The sequence below is a fragment of the Durio zibethinus genome, chromosome 2, assembly GCF_047325235.1.
Source record: "Durio zibethinus cultivar Kanyao isolate XHJ-2024 chromosome 2, ASM4732523v1, whole genome shotgun sequence".
In the NCBI taxonomy this organism is placed as follows: Eukaryota; Viridiplantae; Streptophyta; class Magnoliopsida; order Malvales; family Malvaceae; genus Durio; species Durio zibethinus.
This window is the reverse complement of record NC_143163.1, coordinates 35511877-35537051: the sequence shown is the minus strand read 5'-3', so window position 1 is coordinate 35537051 and position 25175 is coordinate 35511877. Positions and strand designations below refer to the sequence as shown.

Genomic DNA, 25175 nt, shown 5'->3' with positions numbered 1-25175 from the left:
AAGATTCAAGCAATTCAATTACAGGCACATTTTGACATTTTTGTTGTAATGTGAAACCAAGATCAGATTAACAAACATGAAACATGCAATTCTACCTCAACTGGTGGCATATATGGACGCATTCAGAGCTTCTAATGAAATTTTTGGGTGTTTTTATTTTGTTGTTGCATTCGTTCATAAATTTTACTGATGTGATGTGTTAATAAAGTGGGAAACTATCGGTAAATTTGGATTCTTAAAAAGAACAAGAGTCTTCAAACTGGATCTAATATCACCACTAAAAATGATGAAACTTCTGAGTTATTGTTGATTTATATTACGTTTAATAGTTTTTCATTTCTAGTTGTGGTGTTAGTACAAACTCATTCCATTGCAAAATGATCATGAAAAAAATGCAATCTTTTGAGGATTGATCGCACAAATGCCTCCAGTCTCTGACTAGGTACTGCTATCCCAATGATGATTAGTCATTCCAATCTTAATCAGAAACGTATATGCATACGACTAACCACATTCTCTTACTACTTGATCAAGAGGTAGTTAGACAACATGATCTTTTTGAAAGTTGTCAGCTTGGAAATCATTTAACATGTTTCCAGTTTCTTGAAAGAGGCGAGAAAGCCTTTCTTTTCTTTCTTTAATAATCCTTAACAACTGCAGCGAATGAAAGACACTGTTAGAACATGAGTTTCTGAAATAGACACTAATGGCAGAAACTGGAAAGTCCATGACCAATGGTGCAAATTATGGCCTCTGAAGTCTAAACAAAGTCCAAACCATAGACCAAGGAACTCAATTAATGTGCCAGCACACATTCTTATTTTAAACAGAAAATCAGTTGGTATCCTAAACAGTATAATTTCTGTTCTTCTCACATTGGTACTACAAGTATCACCACGAGTCCATTTCACGGGTATGGTACTAGTACGTTTTCACTCATCTAGTAGTTGAATTTTCCCCCTTCTAGGTTCTAGCCACTTCCATCTAGTTGACCATGAGAAAGGAGGTGGGCCATGTATTGCTGCAACCAAACAACAACATCTGAATTAGATAGCATTGAGCAACAGAAGCTCAAAATTTAGCATCAAAAACCTTCCAATTTATATTAAGTCAAGCAGATTGAAAGTTTTCTTTATGTACTGCATTAAATAAAGAAGCCAGCAAACTTGTATAGGAAGCATTAGAGCAATTTGAAAAGCACAAGGAGAAGGGAGATCTTGCGTTGATTTAACCATGCATGCCTTATATGTCTCAGAAGCCGAAAAAGGTTAAAGGATTATGCGTGGGTAGATTTAAAGCAGAAGGTTATGCAACTGTTGTTGTTTCCTTGGCTTGCCTCTATTCCTAGCAGCCTAGGCTATCTTTGCTAGATGTTAGTGCTATTTACATTTTGCTAAACTATTTGCCTTTTGCTATCATTGATTCAATATATATATATATATATATATATATATATATTTGTAAAAAAAGGCAATATCAAAAACATCAGCCATCCAATAATAGCAGAGAATCTCTCTCTAGAATTTTTATAGGGTAAAAGCAAAATAAAACGTGGGAGGAAAGAATCAAAGGTAATTTAATAATGCCTACAGCCAAGGGAAGACATATGCGTGGATAGACATTAATAAACACTTAAATAGGTATAAACACTTAAGGGAAGACTAGGCAAAGAGTTTTGAGTTAATAAACACTAGGCCAGCTGATAGGGAAAAAATAAACTGAAACCGCTTCGTTGCAATCTATAATCAGTTTAGCAACTTATTGGCGTCAATGTGTCTTTCCTCCCATTCAATAAGGCACTACTTGGATGAGTTGACAATCAAATATCAATTTTATGAATCATTTTCCTTGTTAACACGACTTCCCTCATTCCCAAAAAGTGACAATTGACCAAGAAATTACTAACCCAAGAAAAAGTGCCTAGGTGCCTTGAAGTTGAGCAACTCCTCTTATGTATGAGGGAGGTTGATATGGCGAAATTTAAAAGGTAGAGAAGGAGATGACAAGTATCAAGGAGTATCTACAAAGAAAGCGTTACTCCATTCAGCCCAACTCACTGCTGTCTTAGGTAACAACCAGACTATGCTTGAATCACGCACATAAAAAGAGCCCATTCTAATTGAGGTTTCAACTTTCATGTAACATCAGAAGAAAATAACCCTATTTTGCAAACCAGGAATGAAATCATAAGTAGATTACTGAAAGAGTACGTGCACACACATAAACAAACATATATAATTGCATTGCGTGACTTACCGCGTGATAGGCATATGGCGATTTCCCTTGACGCTCGAAGTGTTTAGCCATGATACAGAACTCAATCGGACCCCATTCCTCTGACTCAAAACAATTGCCTAATGCTGCTTTATATAACTATCCAAACCAAACAACAAACAAATATTAACCAAATATAAAATTTTAATATTTGCAAGGCAATAAAACTAAAAGAAAAAAAGAGGGGTACCTTAGCAGTGTCAGTTAAAAGCTCAGTTCCAGCAGGGTAAGAAGCATAGAATTGATCAGCCCTTGAATACCCAGCTCTGGTTCTGCAAAATAAACACCAAAATCAAGGCAAACGCATTAGAAGGAAACTCTATAAAAGTATGAAAATCAATCAACAATAAAAATAGAACGTACGTGTTGCTTGTATAAGCGTAGCTCAAAACAGCAACAAAGCAATAGAATCCAGTGTATGACACAATTCTTCGGAACTTTTGAATCTTCAGAATTTCCTTGAAGCCGTCAAAAAGATTGTAGACTATCATGATTGCTTCTGAAATTTTCAAGTGTTTCTAAGAGGGAACTCTTTTATCGTCGGGACATTTTATCGAACAAGTGGCGTGCTTGAAAAAAAGGTAATAATAATCAGCAGCCCAGCTGTCGGTGTTGCGTGAGTAAAAGGGCGCTTTTTGTTGTCCTGCATTAAAAGTAGTCTCCCCGTCCTTTCGTTCTAGTTTCATTTTTAATGGTAAAATATTTTTAGGTTTCATTTGGTAAATTATTTTAAATTTTTGCAAAAAAAAAAAAAACATTTTATTAAAATAATAAAAAATTTCTTGAATTTGTTTATTTTATTTAAATAAATTTTTATATTTACATTTAGATAAAATTTTAATTTTTACTTCAATTCAAATAAACTTTTAAATTTTAATTTGTATCTATATAAATTTTTATTATTTAATTTATATTTAAATAAAATTTTAATATATATCAATCTTTTAATTAAAATAAAATATATTTAAATATAAATTAAAAAATAAAAATTTATTTGAATTAAATATAATAAAAATATAAAAATTTATCTAGATAAATGATAAAGTTAACTTACTTTTTAGTATTTTTAGGGCCTTACTTCTTTTACACATTGTATCACAAATCACAATATTACTGCCTGTATTAGAAGCCAATGACTCTACAACTAACAAACAGTTGTGACGATAATGGCAAGGACAAGGTCAACAACAACAAACGCTTGCAGCTTCGTCCTCAAGCTCCTCTGCCTTTACTCCTTGCCTTATCTCAGTACTTCAACTCCTCTCTTTCCCACAGAAGCCCTCCCCACCAAATCAGGCTACCTCCCAGTAAATCCTGCCACCGGTTCTGCTATTTTCTACACCTTCTATGAAGCTCAAAGCCCCACTTCCCATCTCTCCGAAACCCCACTTCTCATTTGGCTCCAAGGTGGCCCTGGCTGCTCCTCCATGATCGGCAACTTGTTTGAGCTTGGACCATGGCGTGTCGTGTCTTCTCACAAGCAAAACCCTGACCACTTGTCTCTTGAACGCAATCCAGGTTCTTGGAACCGCTTATTTGGTCTTCTTTTTCTTGACAATCCCATTGGAACAGGGTTTAGTATTGCATCAACGCCGCAGGAAATTCCTAGAGACCAACATTCTGTTGCCAAGCATCTTTTTGCTGCGATTACAAGTTTTATCTCATCAGATCCTTTGTTTAAGTGTCGTCCTATTTATATTACTGGTGAGAGTTATGCAGGGAAGTATGTTCCTGCAATTGGGTATTATATTGTGAATAAAAATGTTCAATTGCCAGTGTCGAAAAGAGTGAACTTGAGAGGTGTTGCTATAGGTGATGGGTTAACAGACCCGATCGTCCAGGTTGCTACTCATGCTGACAGTGCTTACTATTCTGGTTTAGTCAACGAGAGGCAAAAGGTGGAACTAGAGGAAGCACAAAGGAAGGCAGTTGAGTTGGTTAAGATAGGGAACTGGAGTGAGGCAACAGACGCTAGACGCAGGGTCTTGTATATGCTGCAAAACATGACTGGTTTGGCCACTTTGTATGACTTCACAAAGAAAAAGCCTTACCAGACAAGTTTTGCAACCAGGTTTCTCAACATAGCTGAGGTAAAGAAATCATTAGGAGTGAACGAATCGATGGTTTTCGAGGAGTGCAGCGATGTTGTTGGCGCTGCACTGCATGAAGATGTGATGAAGAGCGTGAAGTACATGGTGGAATTCTTGGTGAAGAAGAGCAAGGTGTTGTTGTATCAAGGGCTGTATGATTTAAGGGATGGTATAGTGTCAACAGAAGCATGGGTGAAGACGATGAAGTGGGAAGGAATTGAGAAGTTCATGATGGCTGATAGAATAATTTGGAAAGTAAATGAAGACCTTGTAGGGTACGTGCAAAAATGGGGGAGCTTGACCCATGTTGTGGTTTTAGGGGCGGGACATCTTTTGCCCACCGACCAAGCTTTGAATTCTCAAGCTATGATTGAGGATTGGGTTCTGGAGAAGGGCCAGTTTGGTGGACAACAAAAAGGTTCATCATCAAATTGCAGGGCAACACTCTGAATTTTATTGCTCTGAAACTTGTTACTGTTGTTCTGCTTTCAGTGACCGGGTTTTAAGCTATGTAATCTATTCTATTCAATAAAAAATTCCACTCTCTTTTGTATCAATACCAGTGAAGGACGTGTTTGTCTACATGAAGCCAAAGATCCTTCCAGTTGCCACATTCTTAATCAACTAGCTCTTTTACGAATAAGAATATTACAAGCAAATAACTACAATTTACAAACACTTCACAAATAAGGAAAGTAGGTCAAAAACAGATGCTTGCTTCATCGCAGTAATTCAACTTTCTCTTTCCCAAAGAGCCCTAGCTACTAAATTAGGTTAACTCCGAGTCAATCCTGCCACTAGTTCTGCTATTTCTACACCTTGTATGAAGCAAAAGCTACATCTCACGCCTAGCCAAAAGCACCTCTTATCATATGGCCCAAGGTGGCCGTGACCGTGATTGCTCCCTGATTATGAGAAACTTCTTGGAGCTTGGGCCCTGGTGTGTTGTTTCTTCGAACAGGCAAAATGTGGAACGCTCGTCTCTTTGAGACTAATTCAGGTTCTTGGAATCGCTTATTTGGTTTTCTTTTTATTGATAATCCTATTGGAGCATGGTTTAACATAGCTCCAATGCTAATGGAAATTACTAGAGACCATGATTCTGTTGCTAAGCACTCTTTTGCTGCATTTACAAGTTTTATCTAATTTGATCCTTCTCTTAAGCATCCACCTATATATATTGCTCGGGAAAACAATGAAATTTGGTAGGTAAATGGAAAGCTTGCCGGTTATGTGAAAAAATTGGGAAGCTTGACCGTTATCGTGGTTTGTGCTGGGTATCTTGTGCCGGCTTACCAAGCATTGAATTCTCAGGTTATGATTTGAGGATTGGGTTTAGTAAGAGTCAGTTTGGTGGAAAGCAAAATGGCTCATGGCTCACAATCAAATTCCAGAATTCTATTCCCCCTTAACTTGTTTTGGTTCTTCAAATATCTAAATTGTAATCTTATATTACCATCACTGAACCGATTCAAAACTTAGTCACTAGTCACTATTCAACAGTTTAATGATTTTTATCACCAACCATTTACATGAATCTATGGGCTTGATCAATTTTAACCAGGAATTAATACTTGAACTCCAACGCAAAAAAAGCCCACCCCAGCCACACCGTGAAAACTTTTGGTAAGGAACTCTCAGAAGCCAAATTCTCAACAAAATCAATTTCAATATCCACGATGAAACCGATTTATGATAGTGTTATATTAGTCAAGCAAAACTAGAAAAGCTTTTAAAGTTTGCCATAACGAATGAAAAAACACATTTTGTTTTTAAAATTTGGAAAAGGATAATGAACAGAGATTTTGGAGCAGATGGTATTCATGTAATGGCGTTTGGAGGCGGGAATGTGGTGAAAAGAATCTGATGGGTAGGCGAAAGAAGGGAAATCGGTAAAGTAAACCAAAGATCCCATTCTGACGACCAAAACCCAACAGAAACAAAAGCACAAAACCCGTACTATGATGCCATTGAAAAAAGATTTGTTGTGCAGGGCTGACGGAAATGCAGGGCAGCCCGTGGAGAACCCACAGGTATTTTAAGAGCCATTGATTGAAAATCTTGCTCTCCCCTATTTGCCTCAGCCCTTTCTCCCTCATAGAATTTATACAGAAATAAAATTTTTGGAAATGATCACATAATTTGGTGGTTGAAGGCCTAACCTAATTGCTGCAGTTTCTCCAGGGTGTTTGGCGATGGCACAGCTGCTGAATTAAACCCTACATCGGTCTATTTATTGAGCAAACAAGGGCAAATTGATCACGTGATGCTCACGTGATCTAAATATCTTAAAGCCAAAAGGAACACAAGCTACAAAACATCTCTATCCGGCAAACTATGGCAGTTTCCAACCGAACATAAAAATGAGATTCAGACACGCAACGGAAGCTTTGTTTGAGTCTTTCTTCTTCTAAATTCTCAAGTCTCTTGCCGTTGTCGTCAATGTCCATTTACTTTTGCCAAATTCCTCGAGCTTGTTTTTTCCCCTTGCCTCAGCAAATTTCGTCGACAGCTTATGAGATTCTCTGGCATTTACTTGTAGCCACTTGAGGCATTGCTATCCACATAGAAAAGAAATCTTGTTACCAAAAACCCAGGTGCGTGAACCCGAAAAACCCTGGTGCGTCATGAACCCGTAGTTGCATAATCTCCATCAATAATTTAACTTTCAATTTGCTTTGCTTGCATTTTCTTTACATTTCCATGTTTGGTTACCGAGAAACTGCATCCAAACAAACTGCCAAGTTAGGCCTCTCTTGCTTAAAGTCTGTTGGTTCAATTCTCAGTTTCACAACTTCAAATTCTTTCCAAAATTGAAGTGGGGAACCGAGAACTTGTATTAGAAAAAAAGTATGGTTTGATTTGAAAGAAACCCAAATCTTCTAGATCCCATTTTTTTTTTTTTTTTAGTTTTCTTTTTTAATGGGTAATAGTTGATTTCATACCCTGGATTCTAACTCAAATGCTGTTTTGCAGGATTATATATGCTTTGATGAGCTAGGCATGTTCTTTTGGTGCAATGAGTTTGTTTCACATGGCACAAACTTTTTCAATCGCGCATTCATGTGGCATGGTATGAATCAGATTTATGTTTAATAAATTTATTTCTATGTACAACAGCATGGGCGCCATTCGCATTTGTTTTAAATGAATAATTAAAGCATGCATTTTTATGTCTATTTAGATTTTATTATTGTTTTAGATTCTGCTACGAAGTTGTCAGAGAGAGTTGTAGGGTTGAATCGGATGGGAAGAATGATGAATGGTACATGTGTCTTTGTGTGTACGGAAAATTTCAGAGGCTACCGTAAAATAAGAACATAAATACAGGTGAGAAGCCGAGTAGGATAAATGACTAGTGGAAACACTAACAATTTAGGCAAATCCATTTGTTTAGTTGTTTAGTTAGGTTGAAAAGTAAGTGCCGAGTCTGAATTCTGAAGTCTTTTTCTTTGAAAGTGAATTATGTGATTCAGATTGGAACAAATTCTCTTAGCATGAAAATCTCAATTGCTTCCAAGTGTAGTGATCTGCACAATCATAAATATAGGATAGGATTTGAATTTGGAAGGGTTTAGTGAGACTGGTTAGTATAGAACAGAGAAATATTGGATTATTCAACATCTTCATTTGCGGTGTAAGTTAAATAGCGAGGTTGCATTTATAGATGTAGTTTTAATGTGAGATGATGTATGAACTTAGAAGCTATAACATAAATAGAGTGGTTTGAAGTTGACCATAAACAATTGCTTCATGGTTCATTGAAATTGTTTCCATAGTAGCTTCAAATGGGATTTCAATGAGGCCCTAGAAGATGAGGGAGATGACTTTACAAGCCACTCCTGTATCAAAATCCGTTATTGTTGTTGGAAAATTAAGGATGATGAGATTATTAAAATACTGAATTGGCTGTTTTGTAGGGTATATTAGTAAAGGTTCTTGTGACAATGACTCAGAGTTGGCTTTCTACAGATTATGATGTATTTGAATTTTCTGAGCTTCATTGCTTCCCTGGTTTCCCTTTAAGTTGTTTTTTCCTCTCTGTACAATGCCTTGGCATAGCAGAGAGTTCTTTTTCCTTGTCTTTCTATCTACTGTGTCTGCATTTGCTTGCACTTTTTTTTCTTCTAAAGTTTAGTAAATCAATGGAAATTTGGGAATATGTTAACATACTTGAGGTCATCAATACCTTGTTTTTCTTGTTTTCAATGTATTAACAACTGAATTTGTTTCTGATGGACAAAATTTCTGAATTTGTTTCTGATGGACCAAATTAGAAATTTTGTTTTCTCTCTTTCTCTCTCTCTTACACACACACACAGAGACACACACAAACTAACTCCTTTTAGCACTTTTCATTGCCTTAAATTGCTTCTTCTCTTCTGCTATTTTCTGCCAATGTCAAAGGTACTTGTGATTTATGTTGCTGAGACCCCATTATTTGCCCTAACTTATTTTATAGCTGTTTTACTTATCCAACCAAGCTTGCTTACCAGGTCCTTAAGTACACTTGTGAAAACTTTGCAAGAACCATTTATTCCATTTTAGAAATTTCATATATCCCTCTTTATTTTTGTTTTTCAGTTTTTCATATGCTTCAAATGAGGACGGTGATACTGAATTTTTCTCATGTATTTTTAAAAATTTCCTCCTTTTCTTTCAGTGTTTTAGCGGGCAAGGTTTGAGAAGTGCCATAGTCTTCGAAGCAGAGAGAGGATATAGGAATGCTTTAGGTAGAAAAATGAGGTATTGCTCTACATTCAGTTTTCTGGTTACTTAAAGCACGATGATTGAGAAGGAGTGTTTTACTTTGAGTTGCCTTCAATTAATCTCAGGTTTAATAATTTTCTCCTCGATAAAGTTTCAAAAATTTGTTTTCGATCCAAGCACACATTTCCAGAAAAGTTATTGGAGGAAGTACATAATTATGATACAGCCAGTATCTCAGATCGCTCAAAGCTGCTAAATAAGGTAGATGCCTATTTACAAGATTTGGCAATTGGATGTTGCTTATAATTATCAAAGACTTTTCTTTGTATCTCCTCTAGCAAGGAAATGTTTTCTCCAGTTTCTATGGTTATATTATGTTTTGCATCAATACTGATACTGCCATTTATGATACCAGTAGGCAGATCTCTAACCTCTTTTTCTTTCACTTTCTTCATGAGAAAATTTATTTTACTAATCTTGACTAATATTACAATTTCTTTATTTCTTTCTTTTTGGTTATCACAACTCCAAAGTCCAGTGAGCGCCTTAACCTTACAGTTATTCTTGTTGATATGAACGCATGTCTTGAAAATAAAAATTTAGTACTTTTACATTTCACATGTTTTCATATCAATGGTTGACATCAAGTTTGTTGTGCAACTTGCGCAGATAAAAATTAAGAAGGATTAAATTTATAAAATGGAGAATACATGATACAGTTGGAGAATGGGTGTTAATGTCAATTTGTTTAAAAATTAACAGCTTAAGTCCTTGATATTAAACGCTGCAAAATAAGTTGCCAACTGTGTTGAAACCACCAACTTTAAAGTGATTTTTTCTCAAACCACAAGGATGGAAAGTGTAGTATGCCTTTTCAGAAAAGCTTCCAATTTGAAGATCTGTTTAAGATTATGAGAAACAGCTTGTAGGCTGCGTCACCTATTGCATCACCTATTCCTTGTTCTTCCAAATGGAGCTATTCTGATTTAATTATTGTTTCTGTAATCTCACAACCTGTGAGGAATTATCTTTTTTCAACTTTAGCTAAAAGTTTGTGCAGTTTTTTTCAATCTCAGCTTTTCTCTTTGGACTAGTTTGCTCTTTATCGTGGAAAGTTCTTAAGGTTGTTGCTTACAAGTAACCATCTACAGCTAGGTTCTGATCTATCACAAGGTGTCTCTAATATAAAACAGGTTTGTGTAAAATCTAGTTATTTGGTTATTGCAGTTGGGTTAAGGCTGGGAAATTAAAGGTTAAAACATATGCATATCAAGGTATTTGTACTTGAAGATACCATATGACTCACTAGAAATGCCAGGAGTTGGCCAAAATAAAAGAAAAACTAGAAATGCTTCAACATATATTTGGACTAGATCTTTCCATGGGTCGAGGAATCTATCAAACTCACCCATAAGTTACTAATAAGCACAAGGTTACTAATCTGGCCCAGAAGATCCAGGAGCTGCAAAACTCTTTCATCTTTGAAATACCAAACACTTTGAACAAGCAATTGACTTTGTCGGGTTAAGGCTGGGAAATTAAGGGTTTATGGTTGATTTTGGACAGAAAAAGGAGTTGGATTCCTAGATTGCTGTCATGCTAGAAGAAATCACACAAGAAGTAGGACATAAGAGAAGAACAGCCAAATATACCAAATGTAAAAGTCTGGATATCAATTGATTAAACCTTAAAATATGGTGACATTGCTAACAAGGCATTACAAGACTATTTATATGGCAGCCCAAAAATCTTAGCTCTTGACATCTTTGCAATCTAAGTTAATAGCCATCCAACTGCATTAAGTTCTTATGACTCTTAAACAAATCAAGAACAATAAAAAAGTCAGGAAACGAAAAATAAATAAAATTATGAAGCCTTATGGAAATAGGATGAGCCCATTAGGCTAATGGGCTCCTGTATCAATTTTAAATGGAAGTTTAAAAAGTTTTGATTAGATGGCAAGATAGAGGCTGCAGCATTAGAAAGTTCCGTTTTGGTTTTTTCCTAATATCTTAAAATTACGTTAATGTTAAAGGGGATACATGAACTTGAACTTTGTCTGGCATTTAATGCTGATATACTAACTCATGGAATATCTTCTGAGTCATTCCCTCTGATAACTTATGTTTTTCCAATTAATAATTTTCTTGGTAGTTTGCAGTAATGTATTTAAAATGTTTCTTTTCAGTTTGTAATGAGGTAATTGAAAGTTTTGTAAAGGAATCTGATGGTGTTTTGCTTATGGACTTTGAAATGTTCCTCTGCTCTGTTTCTATTCATCTTGTAATTTTCTATTCTAAGCTTCCACATTTCATTGCTTACAGGTATCAGTTTTGATGGGTTACAATGGTCTTGATGATTTAATTGAGAATGAAAGACCTGATGAGCAATCTGATAGAAATCTCAAAGATGCTGCAAATGATTTTGATCTTTCCCTGGCATGTAAACGATTTCCATCAATCACTTTGGGTAGTTCCCCGCCAGTAGAATTGTATGATGAGACAACTAGTAGCTCGCGAATAAGGGACCTGTTAGTGGCTCAAAGATTTTTCTCTAACTCAATTGATGAAAAGTGGGTTGATCCAAATGGTCAGTGTGAAACGTGGCCTTCTTTCTATCAACCCCTTTCAGAAGCTGGTTCTTCTGTAGTAGTAGAAGAAAGTGCAGACAATTTGCATCAGTCTTCTTGGTCCACAACTTTGGAATCTGAAGGAAAGTCAGATTATCTACTTACTGTGGAAGAAAATACAGAAAATTTTCATCAATCTTCTTGGTCCACAACTTTAGAATTTGAAGGAAAGTTGGATCATCTAGTTACTGAGGAGGAATCTTCTAGAAAAATGGGGGTTGAACCGCAGTCAGATACTTCAACTTTTGATTTATTTCTTGATGGATCCATCAGTTGCATTCCTGGTTTAAGTAAAAGGCACTGTCGGCAGCTAGATGAATGTGGCTTTTACACTGTAGGTTCTTTTAAAATTATGTTAAAAGTACAGTTGATGGAGGTTCTTTGTTTATACGAGCCTTGGTTTACCTTATTTACTTTTCTCTACCCTCCTGCCATGCAGTTGCGGAAACTGTTACATCATTTTCCCAAGACCTATGCAGATTTACAGAATGCACAAATTGAGATCGATGATGGACAGTACTTGATTTTTGTTGGGAAAATTGTGTCTTCAAGGTGATTAACTATTTGCTCTTGAAATTCTAATCATTTTGTTGACTGGAAACAAATTGTTAGATCCATATTTGATGTACTAGATATCTTCATTACTAATTTTATAGCTGCTCTTGGTGCTAACTTTGGATTGTGGATGAGGTGAGGTTCAAGCCTAAAATTAAGTTCCTTGATATACGTAGGGAGCTGACTTTTCTATGGTGCTAAGATTTATCCCCTTGGTAAATCATTGTCAGAACATATAAAGCATTTGACTTTTCAGGATGCAGTTGTTTAGAACAATCACTGAAGTTCAGTTGTTTGCTGGTGACAAGATATGTTAACATATTATATGATTACAAACCACTTGGCATATAACATCACTAGATTTAACTAGATCTAACCTTGTTGGCTTTACTTATCCCAAAAACCCCAAATGGCTGTACATCTTAAAAGTTGTTGTACATACAAAACTACCTAATGAAATCAATAAACTGGTTTTTTCTTTTGAAAATTCTCAAAACATGGTTGTGCAATTTAATGTATTAAACAATAAATAGAAACCTTGAGATTGGGAAAAACTAATGCACTAGAGCTTGTAAATTTGTTAGTTGAACACAGATTAACATTTATAGCAACTATTGAGATACTCAATTGTGAATGGAATGCTGATGCTTTTAGGCTGTTAACATTTATCATTTTGCTGCAGGGGAGTTAGAACTGGTTATTCTTCTTCATTTTTTGAGGTGATTGTGGGTTGTGAAGTTGCAAATAATGAAATCACTCCAGAGCATGTATATGACAATAGTGATACTCAGGGGGAGAAGACAATTTATTTGCATTTAAAGAAGTTTTTCCGAGGTTCTCGTTTTGCTTCTCAACCTTTTTTTAAAAGTCTTGAGCAAAGGCATAAATTGGGAGAACTTGTATGTGTTAGTGGTAAGGTGAGTTTCTTTTTCTTTCATACTCTTCAAAATGATTCAGCTAATATCCTTGTCAATGCGATATTTTGTTCAAAGAGTAATGCCACATATAATGGTTGACATGTGGAGGCTAAATCTTGGTACATGAGGCTGCTTCATTGTCATCTATGTAGCCATCAGTAATAATGGATTCATTTTTTGTTAAATTAATTGTTTGTTTCAGTTTCCTTAACTCTTTTAGGAAAAATGTTTTTGATAATTGTGGTGAGGTGTTGTGAAGCAAATGCTATAACAGGATTGTGAACATAAAATGTTTTTCACTGGGATTCCCTATTAGTGAGGTTAATGTTTCAGGTTTTACTTATAATTTTCATGATTTGAAGAATTCTCTTTTGTATTGACTGTCTTTCTTACTAGCAGAGTGAAATAAACACTGATCTAATGTAGCCTTTTCATATATATAAAAAGAATGACAGCTTCTACTAATTTCATTCTAAGATGTTGTCATTCATCCTTTAGTATTGATTTCTATTTCTTAGACTATCATGCAAAAGATTCATACAAATTTTGTTTCCAATCTAGGTGAGGGCTTTGAGTAAAGATCACTATGAAATTAGGGAATACAGTATTGACATGCTAAAAGATGAAAGTGATTCATCTGTTATCACAAAAGGGAGGCCATATCCTATTTATCCTTCGAAAGGTGGCTTAAAACCTAATTTTCTTAGAGACATCATTGCAAGGTTGGTCCCTCACTTTTCTGTTTTGAATTATTACCTCAGTGTCTTTCAAGAAAGAGTTATTAGATTAGTGCTTCAGTGCTTACGCTGCGTGGTTTTATTTTCTAGTACTAATTCTTTTCTGCGTTTTGTTTGTTATGTATATATGTGTGTGTGTGTGTGTGTGTGTTTGTGTACAATTAATTAATTAACATACTTCTTAATTTCTAGGTATGTCTTTGAACTGTGAAGCCATCTCAATCTATAAAAGCTATGTTTCAGTGTTGAAAAATTGCTATTGTGTGGTACTTTGAGTTTTGCTACTGTAATTATCTCTATTGCGGCTATGAATATTATCTAAGTGAACAAGTCTCATGAAAACAATTGTTTTCTGAGCCTGTTTCACACTCGAATACCTATTTATTGGACAGTTTATTGGTGGGTTTGTTGATAGGTACACGTCTATGCATTTCAGCCTGGGTGGATATTTTGATTCGGTTCAATATTTCAGAGGGGAGAGAGTGAGACAGTGTGTTTTACTTTCTCTTAGATGAGATGTATGCCTTGAAGTGTTCGGGAAAATGGCTTTTAGGTCTTACTTTTTATATTTAAAAAATTGTGATTAGTAAAATACTGAAACTAATAATTCAAATTCATATAATTACATTTTAAATCTTTAACCAAATAATTAAATGACACATACTGAAAAAATTTAAATAAAATGGTAAAGTTATCCCTCAACTAAACACAAGAAAAAGGGAAAAAAGATTTAAATCTTATTGATTAGTTGGCTTGGGCCTGGACTAATATTGAGCCTGATAAGGTGAAAGAGTTTTATGGCACCACTATCCTCTACTATATTGCAATCTCAAAACTTAATTTGCTTCCATGCTTTATTCTCTCTCTCGTGCTTTTTTATAGTACAACTCTAGCACCACGATTCACTTTTCTTTCTCTCTAAAACAAATCAAAGGCACTCTCTCCATTTCAAAATGTGGGAAATGGAAGAATAATAGTTGTAGACTTAAACAAAGTCTTTGTATAATAGTTGTAGTCTTACACAAAGTCTTTGTTCTTTTAGAAGTTTAATCAAACAAATAGTAAATGCCTTTATTCTTGTGCTTCAAGGCGATTGGAGAATGCATAACCCTGGAGCAAATCCCTATGCACTCTCCTCTAATGCCTTTGGTCAAGGCTTAGGTATTTCCAAGTAGCTTTGGTGTGGCCAAAATGATTGTTGGGAAAAATATTGGTTTTGTTAGCCTTTCAGTCAACAATTGCATAAATTTAGTTGAATCATGATTTCTTCTGGTTTCCTAGCTTCTTGACCAGAATGTAGTGCAGCGTTAACTCATCTGCCTTAGTTTGTCCCTGGCGTTATGTTGTTGTAATGGTTGACTGATGCCTCACTGAGGTGAAGATAAGGGCAGGTGGTGAGGGCACTAAAACTTTGTGTCCTCATTTGCCTCTTTGATGAACGCAGCGGGCTAGCGAGTTATTTACATTTGTAGTCCACATTAACTGGAATATTTTCTGACGATGTTATCTAGTTTATGGTCTAAAATGCTACTATAATTGACAATCTTGTGACTCGAGTATATTCTAGATAGATCATTCAGCTCTTTGGCTGGATTGCTGCTGTTTAGATGCAGTTGTTGCCCACATCAAGCGTTCTCATTTCCTTTCTATTTAACACCTAAAGTAGATGTGTACCGCATAATTAAAGTGGTATTCACTGTAAAATGTTAATAAGCAAGAAGAAAGATGTACACCGGTTACAATGGCTCTTGTTTTGGAAAAACAAGATGCATGTTTAGACTCTAATTATTTCATGAGATTTTCAATCTTTGCTCCATGACATAATTATAGATTCTATTTGGGCAATAGAATGCGATTTTTACTTATTGCAGTTATTTTAATTCCTTTAAAGAATTCGATAATTGTTGGTCTTAATTTTAGTTTTGCCTCTTAACTTATAATGTAGCTATTCAATTATTTCTTTCAGGGCTTTACAAGCCGTGCCGGTCAATATTGATCCTTTACCTGAAGAAATCATCCAAGAATTTGGACTTTTATGTCTCCATGATGTAAGTGACCTTTTCTTCCTCCATGATGCATCATTCCTTCTTAACTAAAGAAATTATTGTTTCCGACAAGTTTGGTATGGTGCAGTAGAAGCATCTTTTGGTGGTTGCATTGCAATCTTTACTTCTCAATTTAACGGAATAACTTTGGCTTATGCATATTGGATTATTAAATTGAACTTTTCCCCTAAGACATTTTCTGAAGCTAAGAGGCAAGCATCTTTTGTTGATTCATTCATACACACACTGTCTGCTCAAAATTTAACTAAACATATTGTCAGACTAGTTTGGGACAGTTTTTTCTTCCTCTCCTTTATCTTAATCCATATTCCTTTAGAAATAGTTAGATATTGAATTTGTCTTGATGACATCTACCCCTCTTTGTTCTTTCTACCATTATGTATGCGCCTCTAGCTCTAGGCATATCTTGTAATTGTAATTTGTAACCATCTAATTTAACAGTTCTTCATATGTTCCTCAAGAAATGTTGTTTCACATTTTCTCTGTTGGCTTTATTTCCTTTTTTTTTTCTGTCTTTACTCAAATTATCAAACATTCACCTCAAAATTTTCATTTGGACTCAGTTTATGAAATTGTTAGTTTGATTATGTCCTTTATCTATAGAAATTATAATTTAATATTTGGGCTTGCTAAGTAACAAATAAGCTTTAACTCATGATGTTTTGAAGTTAAAATATTTACCTGAATGAGCTAAACTGGTCACCATGACTATCTACTGGTTCAAGGGCTTTGACTCAAACAAATCTTAATACAGATGTCAACTAGTCTTAGGGGACACTGGTCATGCTTGTAGGTTTGGTTGACACTAGGAATGCCAGGCTTGTTAAGCAAAGTTTGTTTTCAAATGGGAGCTTGTGTGCGTATTACATATCAGCTGCAAATTTCACGAAGTGCTGAATTATCTACAGCATTTTGGAATCATTTATTAAAGTTTCCATCCAGCATTACAGATTGTGTAATATTTATTTGGTCCAAAAAGAAAAGAGACTTCTTAAATCATTTGTTATGAAAAAGAAAAGAGAATCTCTCATTGTAATGAGTGACAACTACGGTTTAACCGTACAAATTGATTAAATTTTGTAGATGTAGGTCATTTTGTTGGTTGATTTGGATTTAGAAAGATTTATGTAAATTTGGAATTATGGTGCTGTTTGATAGACTGAAAAAATAAAATGTTGAAAATTCAGTGTTATATTTTGTCTTGAAATTTTTAAGCACTGAATTTATACTCTAAAATCTGTTTGGTATGATGCTGAAAATCAAATACTAAATAGATTTTTCAATTTTTTTTTTATGAAAAGAGATGATTTTTTACAGATTCCACATCTAATAAAGGAAAAGGAATAGAGAGAATATAAAGTTAAAAATGAAAGAATATGGAATTTACATGGTCAAATGATTAAAAAAATAAAAATCATATTGAATGTAATTAGTAGGTATTAATTGATTAACCTTTTCAACAAGATTCCGCAGATACCTATAGGCACTTGTTAAGGTTAGTTAAATTACTATTTTAGGAGATGGTTTTTCACCAAATTCAAGAGAAGACAATACATTAATTATAAAATCCTTTCCATATGTATAACCTTAATAAGGACCTATAACTGTTAGTTAACATTGCCCTTTCAACAATTTGTTATTAAAAAAATTCTATTAATTGGTTTTGAGATGAGTATATAAAACCAAAATATTCTTTCTATGTTCTTTTTCTATGGCAAGCTAATTATCTATTGCTAACAATGTAGGCATACATTGGGATTCACCAGCCAAAGAATATAGGGGAGGCTGATTTAGCTCGCAAAAGGCTCATATTTGATGAGTTCTTCTACCTACAGGTAACCTTCGTTTGTGATTTAGTATTTGCTATTTAAAAAAGTGAGATGTTAGTATCATACTCATCTTTCATTATTGCTACCATCATGATATTTTTTTCAATTTTGGCATCTGTTTCTATTGGATAACATCTGTTTCAATTAATCAGATTTACTTCCATTATAGTTAAACACCTCCATATTAACAAAATCCCTCTCCTAACCATTAGCCTATATTTGGGAACTACAAGGGGAAGGGAATGAGAGGAAACAGAGGGAGAAGGACAGGGTATGGATCATGAAGTGCTCTCGTTGGACTCTGGCATCATTTTAGAATGCTTTCTTTTATTACATTTTTGGCTGCAATTGTGGTTGATTACTTGTATTGCTTTCTATGTTTATCAAGTGTTTCAACTAAGATAAAAACTGTGATTCTGTACTTTTATATGTTATATGTTATATTTTATGTTTATCTTTATTTTTTGTCGTTGTATTTTACTTTAATCAGACCCCATAGGAGGCCCACATGTGGGGCAAAAAAAGAAGTCAAGTTGTTGTTAGTTGTGGTTTGTGCCCCTCGGAAATATCCTGGTTGTAGAAATCTGATTCTCCTACATTAGTGCAGATCTGCATCTCCTACATTAGTGCAGCTTGATTTCCTAATTTATTTTGGGAGTATTTCTCATTTACTCTTTTGATTTAGTCAACTATCATGATTGTCAAGTTTTTTGGGATTTGTTTCTATTTTAGAATAGAATAATTCTCCTTCCTTTTATTATTTTTTGTTTTCTGTTTCATATAAGTTGTTTCCTAATTAGGAACTTCACTAGTCCTATTTATTTAGATGTACTCCTTCATTGTAGATAGAATAAGAAGAAATAAGGACAATTGTTCTTTAAGTTTCCTACATGGTATCATTGCACACTTGTGATATCATTGGATTAGTAAAATGTCCTTTCTAGGATTCTTGGTAGTAAATCTTCTTTTAGATTAGAATGCAATTGTGTCATTGATGGAGAATTTTGCTGAAGGTAATTGGCTACACAGTTGATTAAGTAGATTAATTTTGAAATTTATGATTTCTTCATTCCTGGTATCATATCTGAATATCTGGCTGTTTCTTACTGATAATGCATTGGGAGTTTATATTATGCATTAGTTACACATATAAGCAAAATGATCTTATCTGCAGTTAGCACGCTTATTTCAAATGCTCGAAGGTCTCGGCACAAAAATTGAAAAAGATGGATTGCTGGAAAAGTACAGAAAACCTGAAGTGAATGCGGTTTACTTGGAAGAATGGTCCAGTCTGACCAAGAAATTTTTGAAAGCTCTTCCATATTCCCTTACTTCTGGTCAACTTAGTGCTATTTCAGAAATTATATGGGATCTAAAGAGGCCAGTCCCCATGAATCGACTTTTACAGGTTTTGGGTTTTGCTTGCATGCTACTGTTCTATCATTATTCCACAGTATACAATCTCTTCTAATTGTGTTGAACCTTGCTTTTGAACTTAAAATAATGCTGTTGTTCTTGAAGCTAATTTTTCTAATCTTCATCATGAATTTGCTGTCACTAACAAATTGTGGATGGGCTGTTTGGCTGTTTGCATCTGTCCCCCTCACCCTCTACCCTAAGCCCTATAAAGAAATACATCCAATAATTTGAACTCCCAAATCAGCCCTCCAAAACAAAAAGACACATATGTACCTCCTTTCTAAGATCATGACACTCTGCCACAATTACTAACAACCAAATATCTTGATCATAAGTTCCATCTGCTTCATATATAATTCTACTACTCTTAAAGCAGAAGGTGTGGCAAAACTCCTTTGTGCTTTAGGTTGCAGGCTTCTTGATGCCTTACGCCAGGACTTCGCAAAATCTAATGAAATGTAGAAAAAATTATTGGTTTGACTAGTTCCTGATAAAAATAAAAAGATTAGTTTCAACTTGCTTGTTCTTGATTATTTCGCTCCCAAAATTTTAGTTAAAGTCCATGGTTAAGACCAGCCTCTTGTGGTTCAGGTTCTGGGTTCTTGCTGGTGGAAATCTTTCATTTGTTTTCCTTGAAATTGAGGTTATGCCCTTATGTTTAGTCATCTTTGATAAGGTTTTTGAAAAAGACAATAGCTATAGCAAATGAGAGCTAAGAACTAAGAATGTGATTTTAATAGAAGCAACAGTATGCAGTAGAGAGGGCATTTAAGGCTGATATTAATCGATAATAATATATTTTCAACTGGTTACTCTTGTGGAAAATGGGATTTAATTTACTATGAGATATAAATAAGGATTCAGATGTTGAGGTGCCATATCACGAGAAATTGGATTTTTTCTAGCTCCTTGAATTTGTTGAAGGCATGACATCTACCATGTACAATGAGATAAATGAAGCATTAACTACAAGGGGAAAATCCATCCTTAACTACTTGCTCATGCTTGAAATTTTTTATTTTAAATAATCCTTGAAACTAGAAATTAAAAGAATCCTAATTGCAATGTGCAACATGTAATCTTTATGGAAATCCTGAACTTTTATATTTGCTTGTTTGTGTATTTAAGAGCAAGATATATATGTAATTATGAAATTATTGGGAATAACTTCATCTTGAATAGGCAAAGATCAATATTTTATCTGAAGGGAAGAGGACACAATCAATATAAAGACAGTTGAGATTAGGTTTTATCTGATTTTGTCATATATGTAATTTTTATTCTTGAAAACTGATAAATTTCCTTGATAATATGTGGATGCTCTTTCTAGGGAGATGTTGGGTGTGGGAAAACTGTGGTTGCTTTTTTGGCATGCATGGAGGTTATTGCCGCTGGTTACCAGGTTGGTCATTTCAATCTACTTTCACACTCACTCTTGTAAAAAGCCTTTTAAAAATTGATCTATACATACTATTAAACATACTATATGGTGCTGGTCATCCTACTAATTATGGTAATATATTAGGTAATCTTGTTTGTGTTATGATTATTGTTCCCTGGTATGCTATTCTTGACTGGTTTTAATAGGACATGAATTATGTTTTGAGTTGACTTTATCTTATTTGTAGGCGGCTTTCATGGTTCCCACTGAGTTGCTTGCAATCCAGCATTATGAACACTTCGTTAATCTCCTAGAGAAGATGGACGAGGTTGAGTGTAAACCTTCTGTTGCTTTACTAACAGGATCAACCCCACTGAAGCAATCACGTCTTATTCGTAAGGTATGCATATAATCTGGTGCCTTTACATGGTATATAACCATCTTGAGTTTCACTAACCCTTTTAGGCTGCAGGATCTCCAAACTGGAAATATCTCACTTGTCATTGGAACCCATAGTTTAATAGCCGAAAAAGTGGAGTTTTCTTCTTTACGTATTGCTGTAGTGGATGAGCAGCATCGTTTTGGTGTGATCCAGAGAGGAAAGTTTAACAGTAAGGTTGTCCACTTTTAATTGGCTAGAAATGATAAATCCTATGCAAATATCTGAGGAGCTATGTGTCAATGGTGAATTCTATTGAATGTGATATCTTCAAATTGTGTTTCAGTCATCAATAGAATGGTGGATAATAATAGTTTGGACAGTTAATCTTGTGATTCTTTCTTCATCATCTTCTATCACTGAAGTGTTCTCATTATACATTGTCCCTGTGTGTCTCTTGGTCACTTAAAACATAAGTTGAATTCTCACTATCGTAAAACTGAAAAGTTGATTATGCCTTCTGCATTATTAAAAATTTACAGAAAAGAGCTCTGTGTGATGAAGTTTCATTTGTTTTAGCTTCATGTTTTATTTTATTGTGTTGTTATCCAAATTGTGTGTGGGTGTATGTGTTTTTGAGTCTGTGGTTGTAATATCTTTTTGAAGAGAGGAAAATATATCACAAGGGGAATCTTTGCTGTCAGTAGCTGAGATTGGCAAAGGAGACAATATTGAAAAGAACATTGATATTTGGTAAAAAAACCACCGAAACAAAGTCATATAAATTTTGCCTTTGGGTTACATAAATATGCTCCTTTTGCTTTGTTAGTGGTGAAGTATCCTTGTCACCTACAAACTTGTGTGTTTCTTTGCATTGTCAAAATTTTCATGAACTTTTTTTGGCCCAATTTTCATGAGATGCTGTATGCATGGCGGATGTAGCTTTATGTCTGTCATTGATATTGTTTCCAATTTACATATTGACATCTTAGTCACTTTTATCGTTGAATATTTAACATATTTTTCAATACATTTACATATCTATTCTTTTAGTCCATTCCAGAATTATGATTGACACCTGCAAGTTAAATACCAATTGATGTTAGAATGCTGGCCATCACCATTTAATTGAAAAGAAACGCCGCTATACCCCTATGGTCCCCTGCCTCAAATACAAATGAAAAAAGGGAATTTTTTATTTTAGAATCTGATTAATTAAATATGTTGAAATGTTTCTCAAGGTATCATTTGTCCTATTTGATTTTGCTAGGAGTGGTTATTCCATCCTTAAGTTCTTAGCAGGAGTTACTCTTTTGTTATGTGCAAATGTTGTTATGATGAGTTAATGGAGAAACCTAACGTTACAGCTATATTATACTTCAACAAGCTCAAGAATGCAAGCGGCTGACATGGATGTTTACTCTGAACAAGACACTTATATGGCTCCTCATGTTCTTGCCATGTCAGCTACTCCTATCCCAAGGACCCTGGCTCTTGCTTTGTATGGTGATATGTCCTTGACACATGTATGTTCAATTTGCTTTACTTCCAGCTGCTTGAATTCTCTGTAGTTGCATTTCATATTTAAACAGATTGAATCCTTGATGCACTGTACTAAAGAAATTTTGTTTATTTTTTATTTAAATTTCTGTCATGATTCTGCTCAATTTTTTTAATATATCTTTTAGATTGCAAAAATTTATTCAACAAAAAGGAAAAAAATAATAGAAGCATAATACATGGATTGAGCTAGGAAAGAAAGGATTGTCTAATTCTACACCACCTAATAGTCAAGAAACAGTTGAGGAAAATTAGAAGAAAAATCAAAATGATAGATTGAGGTGCTTTACTCTGTCATACTAAGCTCATCTACCCTTAAGGATAATTTGACAACTTAATGGTGCACTTTAGGGACTTATTTATAGTTATATTGCTCATTGCCTTCTAAAGATTTTTCTCGGGTTCCTGTAATGACAGATTACTGACTTACCCCCTGGAAGGATACCTGTTGAAACACACATCATTGAAGGAACTGACAATGGCTTTAAGAATATTTATGCGGTAAAGCATATTATTGTTTTAATCTGTTTAAATTCTTCATGTGTCTGTTTTTATTCAATTCATAGCTTATTCACCTGGTTTTTTATTATGATTTTGAAGAAAATCCTCATGAGCCTTCCCTGCTTTATAAAAATAAATGCTTAATTTGTTTGTAATTATGAAACTATATAGTTATAGTTCTCAGAGCCATAAAAGGAGAGGGGCAAGGCAAAGAAATATATATATATATATAACATTCCTTCAACAAAATGCAGATTGTTAAGTTGTGCATGAATTTGAGTTTGCCTATTTATTTCAACAGGTGAAGAATCAAATAAACTGATTTGAACTTTTTCTTTTTGTCACAGATGATGCTAGAGGAGTTGAAAGCAGGAGGAAGGGTGTATCTTGTATATCCAGTCATTGAACAATCTGAGCAATTACCTCAGCTTCGGGCTGCTTCTGCGGATCTTGAGACCATAACAAATCAGTTTCGGGATTATAACTGTGGGTTGTTACATGGAAGAATGAAGGGTGATGAAAAGGAAGTAGCATTGAGAAGGTTTAGGTCTGGAGAAACAGATATTTTGCTTTCCACTCAAGTAATTGAGATTGGTGTTGATGTTCCAGATGCATCTATGATGGTTGTTATGAATGCTGAGAGATTTGGAATAGCTCAGTTACACCAACTTAGAGGACGAGTTGGTCGTGGGGCAAGAAAGTCTAAATGTATATTAGTAGCATCTACTGCCAGTAGCTTAAATCGCCTGAAGGTGCTTGAGAAGTCATCAGATGGCTTCCACTTAGCTAGTGTGGATCTTGTTCTACGTGGACCTGGTGATTTACTTGGGAAGAAACAGTCAGGACACCTTCCTGAATTTCCTATTGCCAGACTGGAAATGGATGGCAATCTTTTGCAAGAGGCACATCTTGCGGCATTGGTAAATGCTATCCCTCTTGCCCTTGTTATTTAAATGCTTTTTGTTTAATTTTTTTCGACTTAGTCATGTCTTCTCATAGGGTATACTTGTTAAGTTATCCGCTACAGGGAATATGTGTATCCTCATTCTTGACTGAGATACTAGTTTTCTCTAAACAATTGATCATTGCATGTGCTGTGATTTCTGCATTTCTGTCTTATGTATAGGTGTTTTCTCTAAACAATTGGTCATTGCATGCGCAGTGATTTCTGCATTTCTGTCTCATGTATAGGTGTTTTCTTTATGCCCTTCACTGTTTGTGTGAAAAAGTTATTCGAACATGCTCTCCTAGCAGTAAAATCAGTGTTAATAAAATCTAAACTTTGTCTTTTGATAATCGTACTGTAGAGTTGTTTCACAACTACTGATAATGCCATGTCTTTATTTTGAAACCCTGATGGTAGGCTATAAGCTATACTGTATCACATTAATTTGCTTCTCAGAATGAGTTCTACTGTTAATTCTGGTGCACCTTGTGCGCATGATCTATAACATAAACACTGGTTTTTCTGTATGCAGAAAATCTTGAGCGATTCTCATGACTTGGAACGTTTTCCAGCACTCAAAGCAGAACTTAGCATGCGACAGCCACTTTGTCTTCTGGGTGATTGAGCTATGTCATGGTAAATTCAACAGCTTATCATATTTTAATATTGAACATAGCTGCAGGCTTGGCATGGTGCATAGACCTTGCTTATATAGCATTCTGTTTAGGTAGGTTACTTGCCCTTTTGCTGTATGCTCATTTGATGTGCTGTAAAGCCAAAATCAACTAGTAAAAGCTGTACAGTTCTCGGTGTTGCCTGTCTCGCTGTGAATAGATGAATCACAATTTTTCAATTAAAAAGAAAAAAGGATGAATTACAATTTTACTAGTTCATAGTACCGGAGCATGTTAATTACAGCATCTAGCTAATTCTAGTAAAAGTTGGATTTATGCATTCTTTAAGATTACAGGGCTGTTTCATTTTATCGATTCTTTTGCTTTCACGAGTATTCAACTAGATTGCAAGGTAACTTCGAATTTGATTGTTAATAAAAAATTAATAAAAAATTATTTATTTGAATTTAGTAAGTTAATAAAAAATTATTTTTATAATTTTTTTAATAGATTCAAACTTTAGACAGTAATTGTTCTTAACATTAAACCGACCTCGGTGATTAAGATA

The 25175-nt window shown here is 34.7% G+C and overlaps 3 protein-coding genes across 12 annotated transcripts; 2 read left to right on the top strand and 1 right to left on the bottom strand.

Annotated features, from left to right (window-relative positions):
- Window positions 1-792: 792 nt before the first annotated feature.
- LOC111318044 (uncharacterized) lies at window positions 793-2939 on the bottom strand. The gene is made up of 4 exons (XM_022920668.2): window positions 2638-2939; window positions 2465-2546; window positions 2257-2373; window positions 793-1021 (listed from the first exon to the last, which is right to left on the bottom strand). Exons 1-4 carry the CDS (start codon window positions 2763-2765, stop codon window positions 971-973), a joined length of 378 nt encoding a protein of 125 aa, XP_022776403.1. The 5' UTR covers window positions 2766-2939; the 3' UTR covers window positions 793-970.
- Window positions 2940-3328: 389 nt separating this feature from the next.
- Window positions 3329-4921, top strand: SCPL50 (serine carboxypeptidase-like 50). The gene has a single exon (XM_022920659.2). It carries the CDS (start codon window positions 3441-3443, stop codon window positions 4812-4814), a length of 1374 nt encoding a protein of 457 aa, XP_022776394.2. The 5' UTR covers window positions 3329-3440; the 3' UTR covers window positions 4815-4921.
- A 280-nt stretch (window positions 4922-5201) lies between these two features.
- Window positions 5202-24886, top strand: LOC111318039 (DEAD/DEAH box RNA helicase family protein). Of its 10 annotated transcripts, none has more exons than XM_089753896.1 (18): window positions 5202-5364; window positions 7341-7437; window positions 9028-9110; window positions 9200-9335; window positions 11399-12037; window positions 12143-12255; window positions 12941-13175; window positions 13737-13897; window positions 15879-15960; window positions 17724-17813; window positions 18982-19215; window positions 20557-20628; window positions 20855-21007; window positions 21080-21223; window positions 22354-22512; window positions 22964-23047; window positions 23395-23967; window positions 24526-24886. In XM_089753896.1, exons 2-18 carry the CDS (start codon window positions 7384-7386, stop codon window positions 24616-24618), a joined length of 3105 nt encoding a protein of 1034 aa, XP_089610022.1. In that variant the 5' UTR covers window positions 5202-5364; window positions 7341-7383; the 3' UTR covers window positions 24619-24886. The 10 variants fall into 10 exon arrangements, with proteins under 10 accessions (XP_089610022.1, XP_022776392.2, XP_089610015.1 ...); XM_022920657.2 differs by lacking the exon at window positions 5202-5364 and adding an exon at window positions 6707-6961; XM_089753889.1 differs by lacking the exon at window positions 5202-5364 and adding an exon at window positions 6707-6984.
- The last annotated feature ends 289 nt before the right edge of the window (window positions 24887-25175 follow it).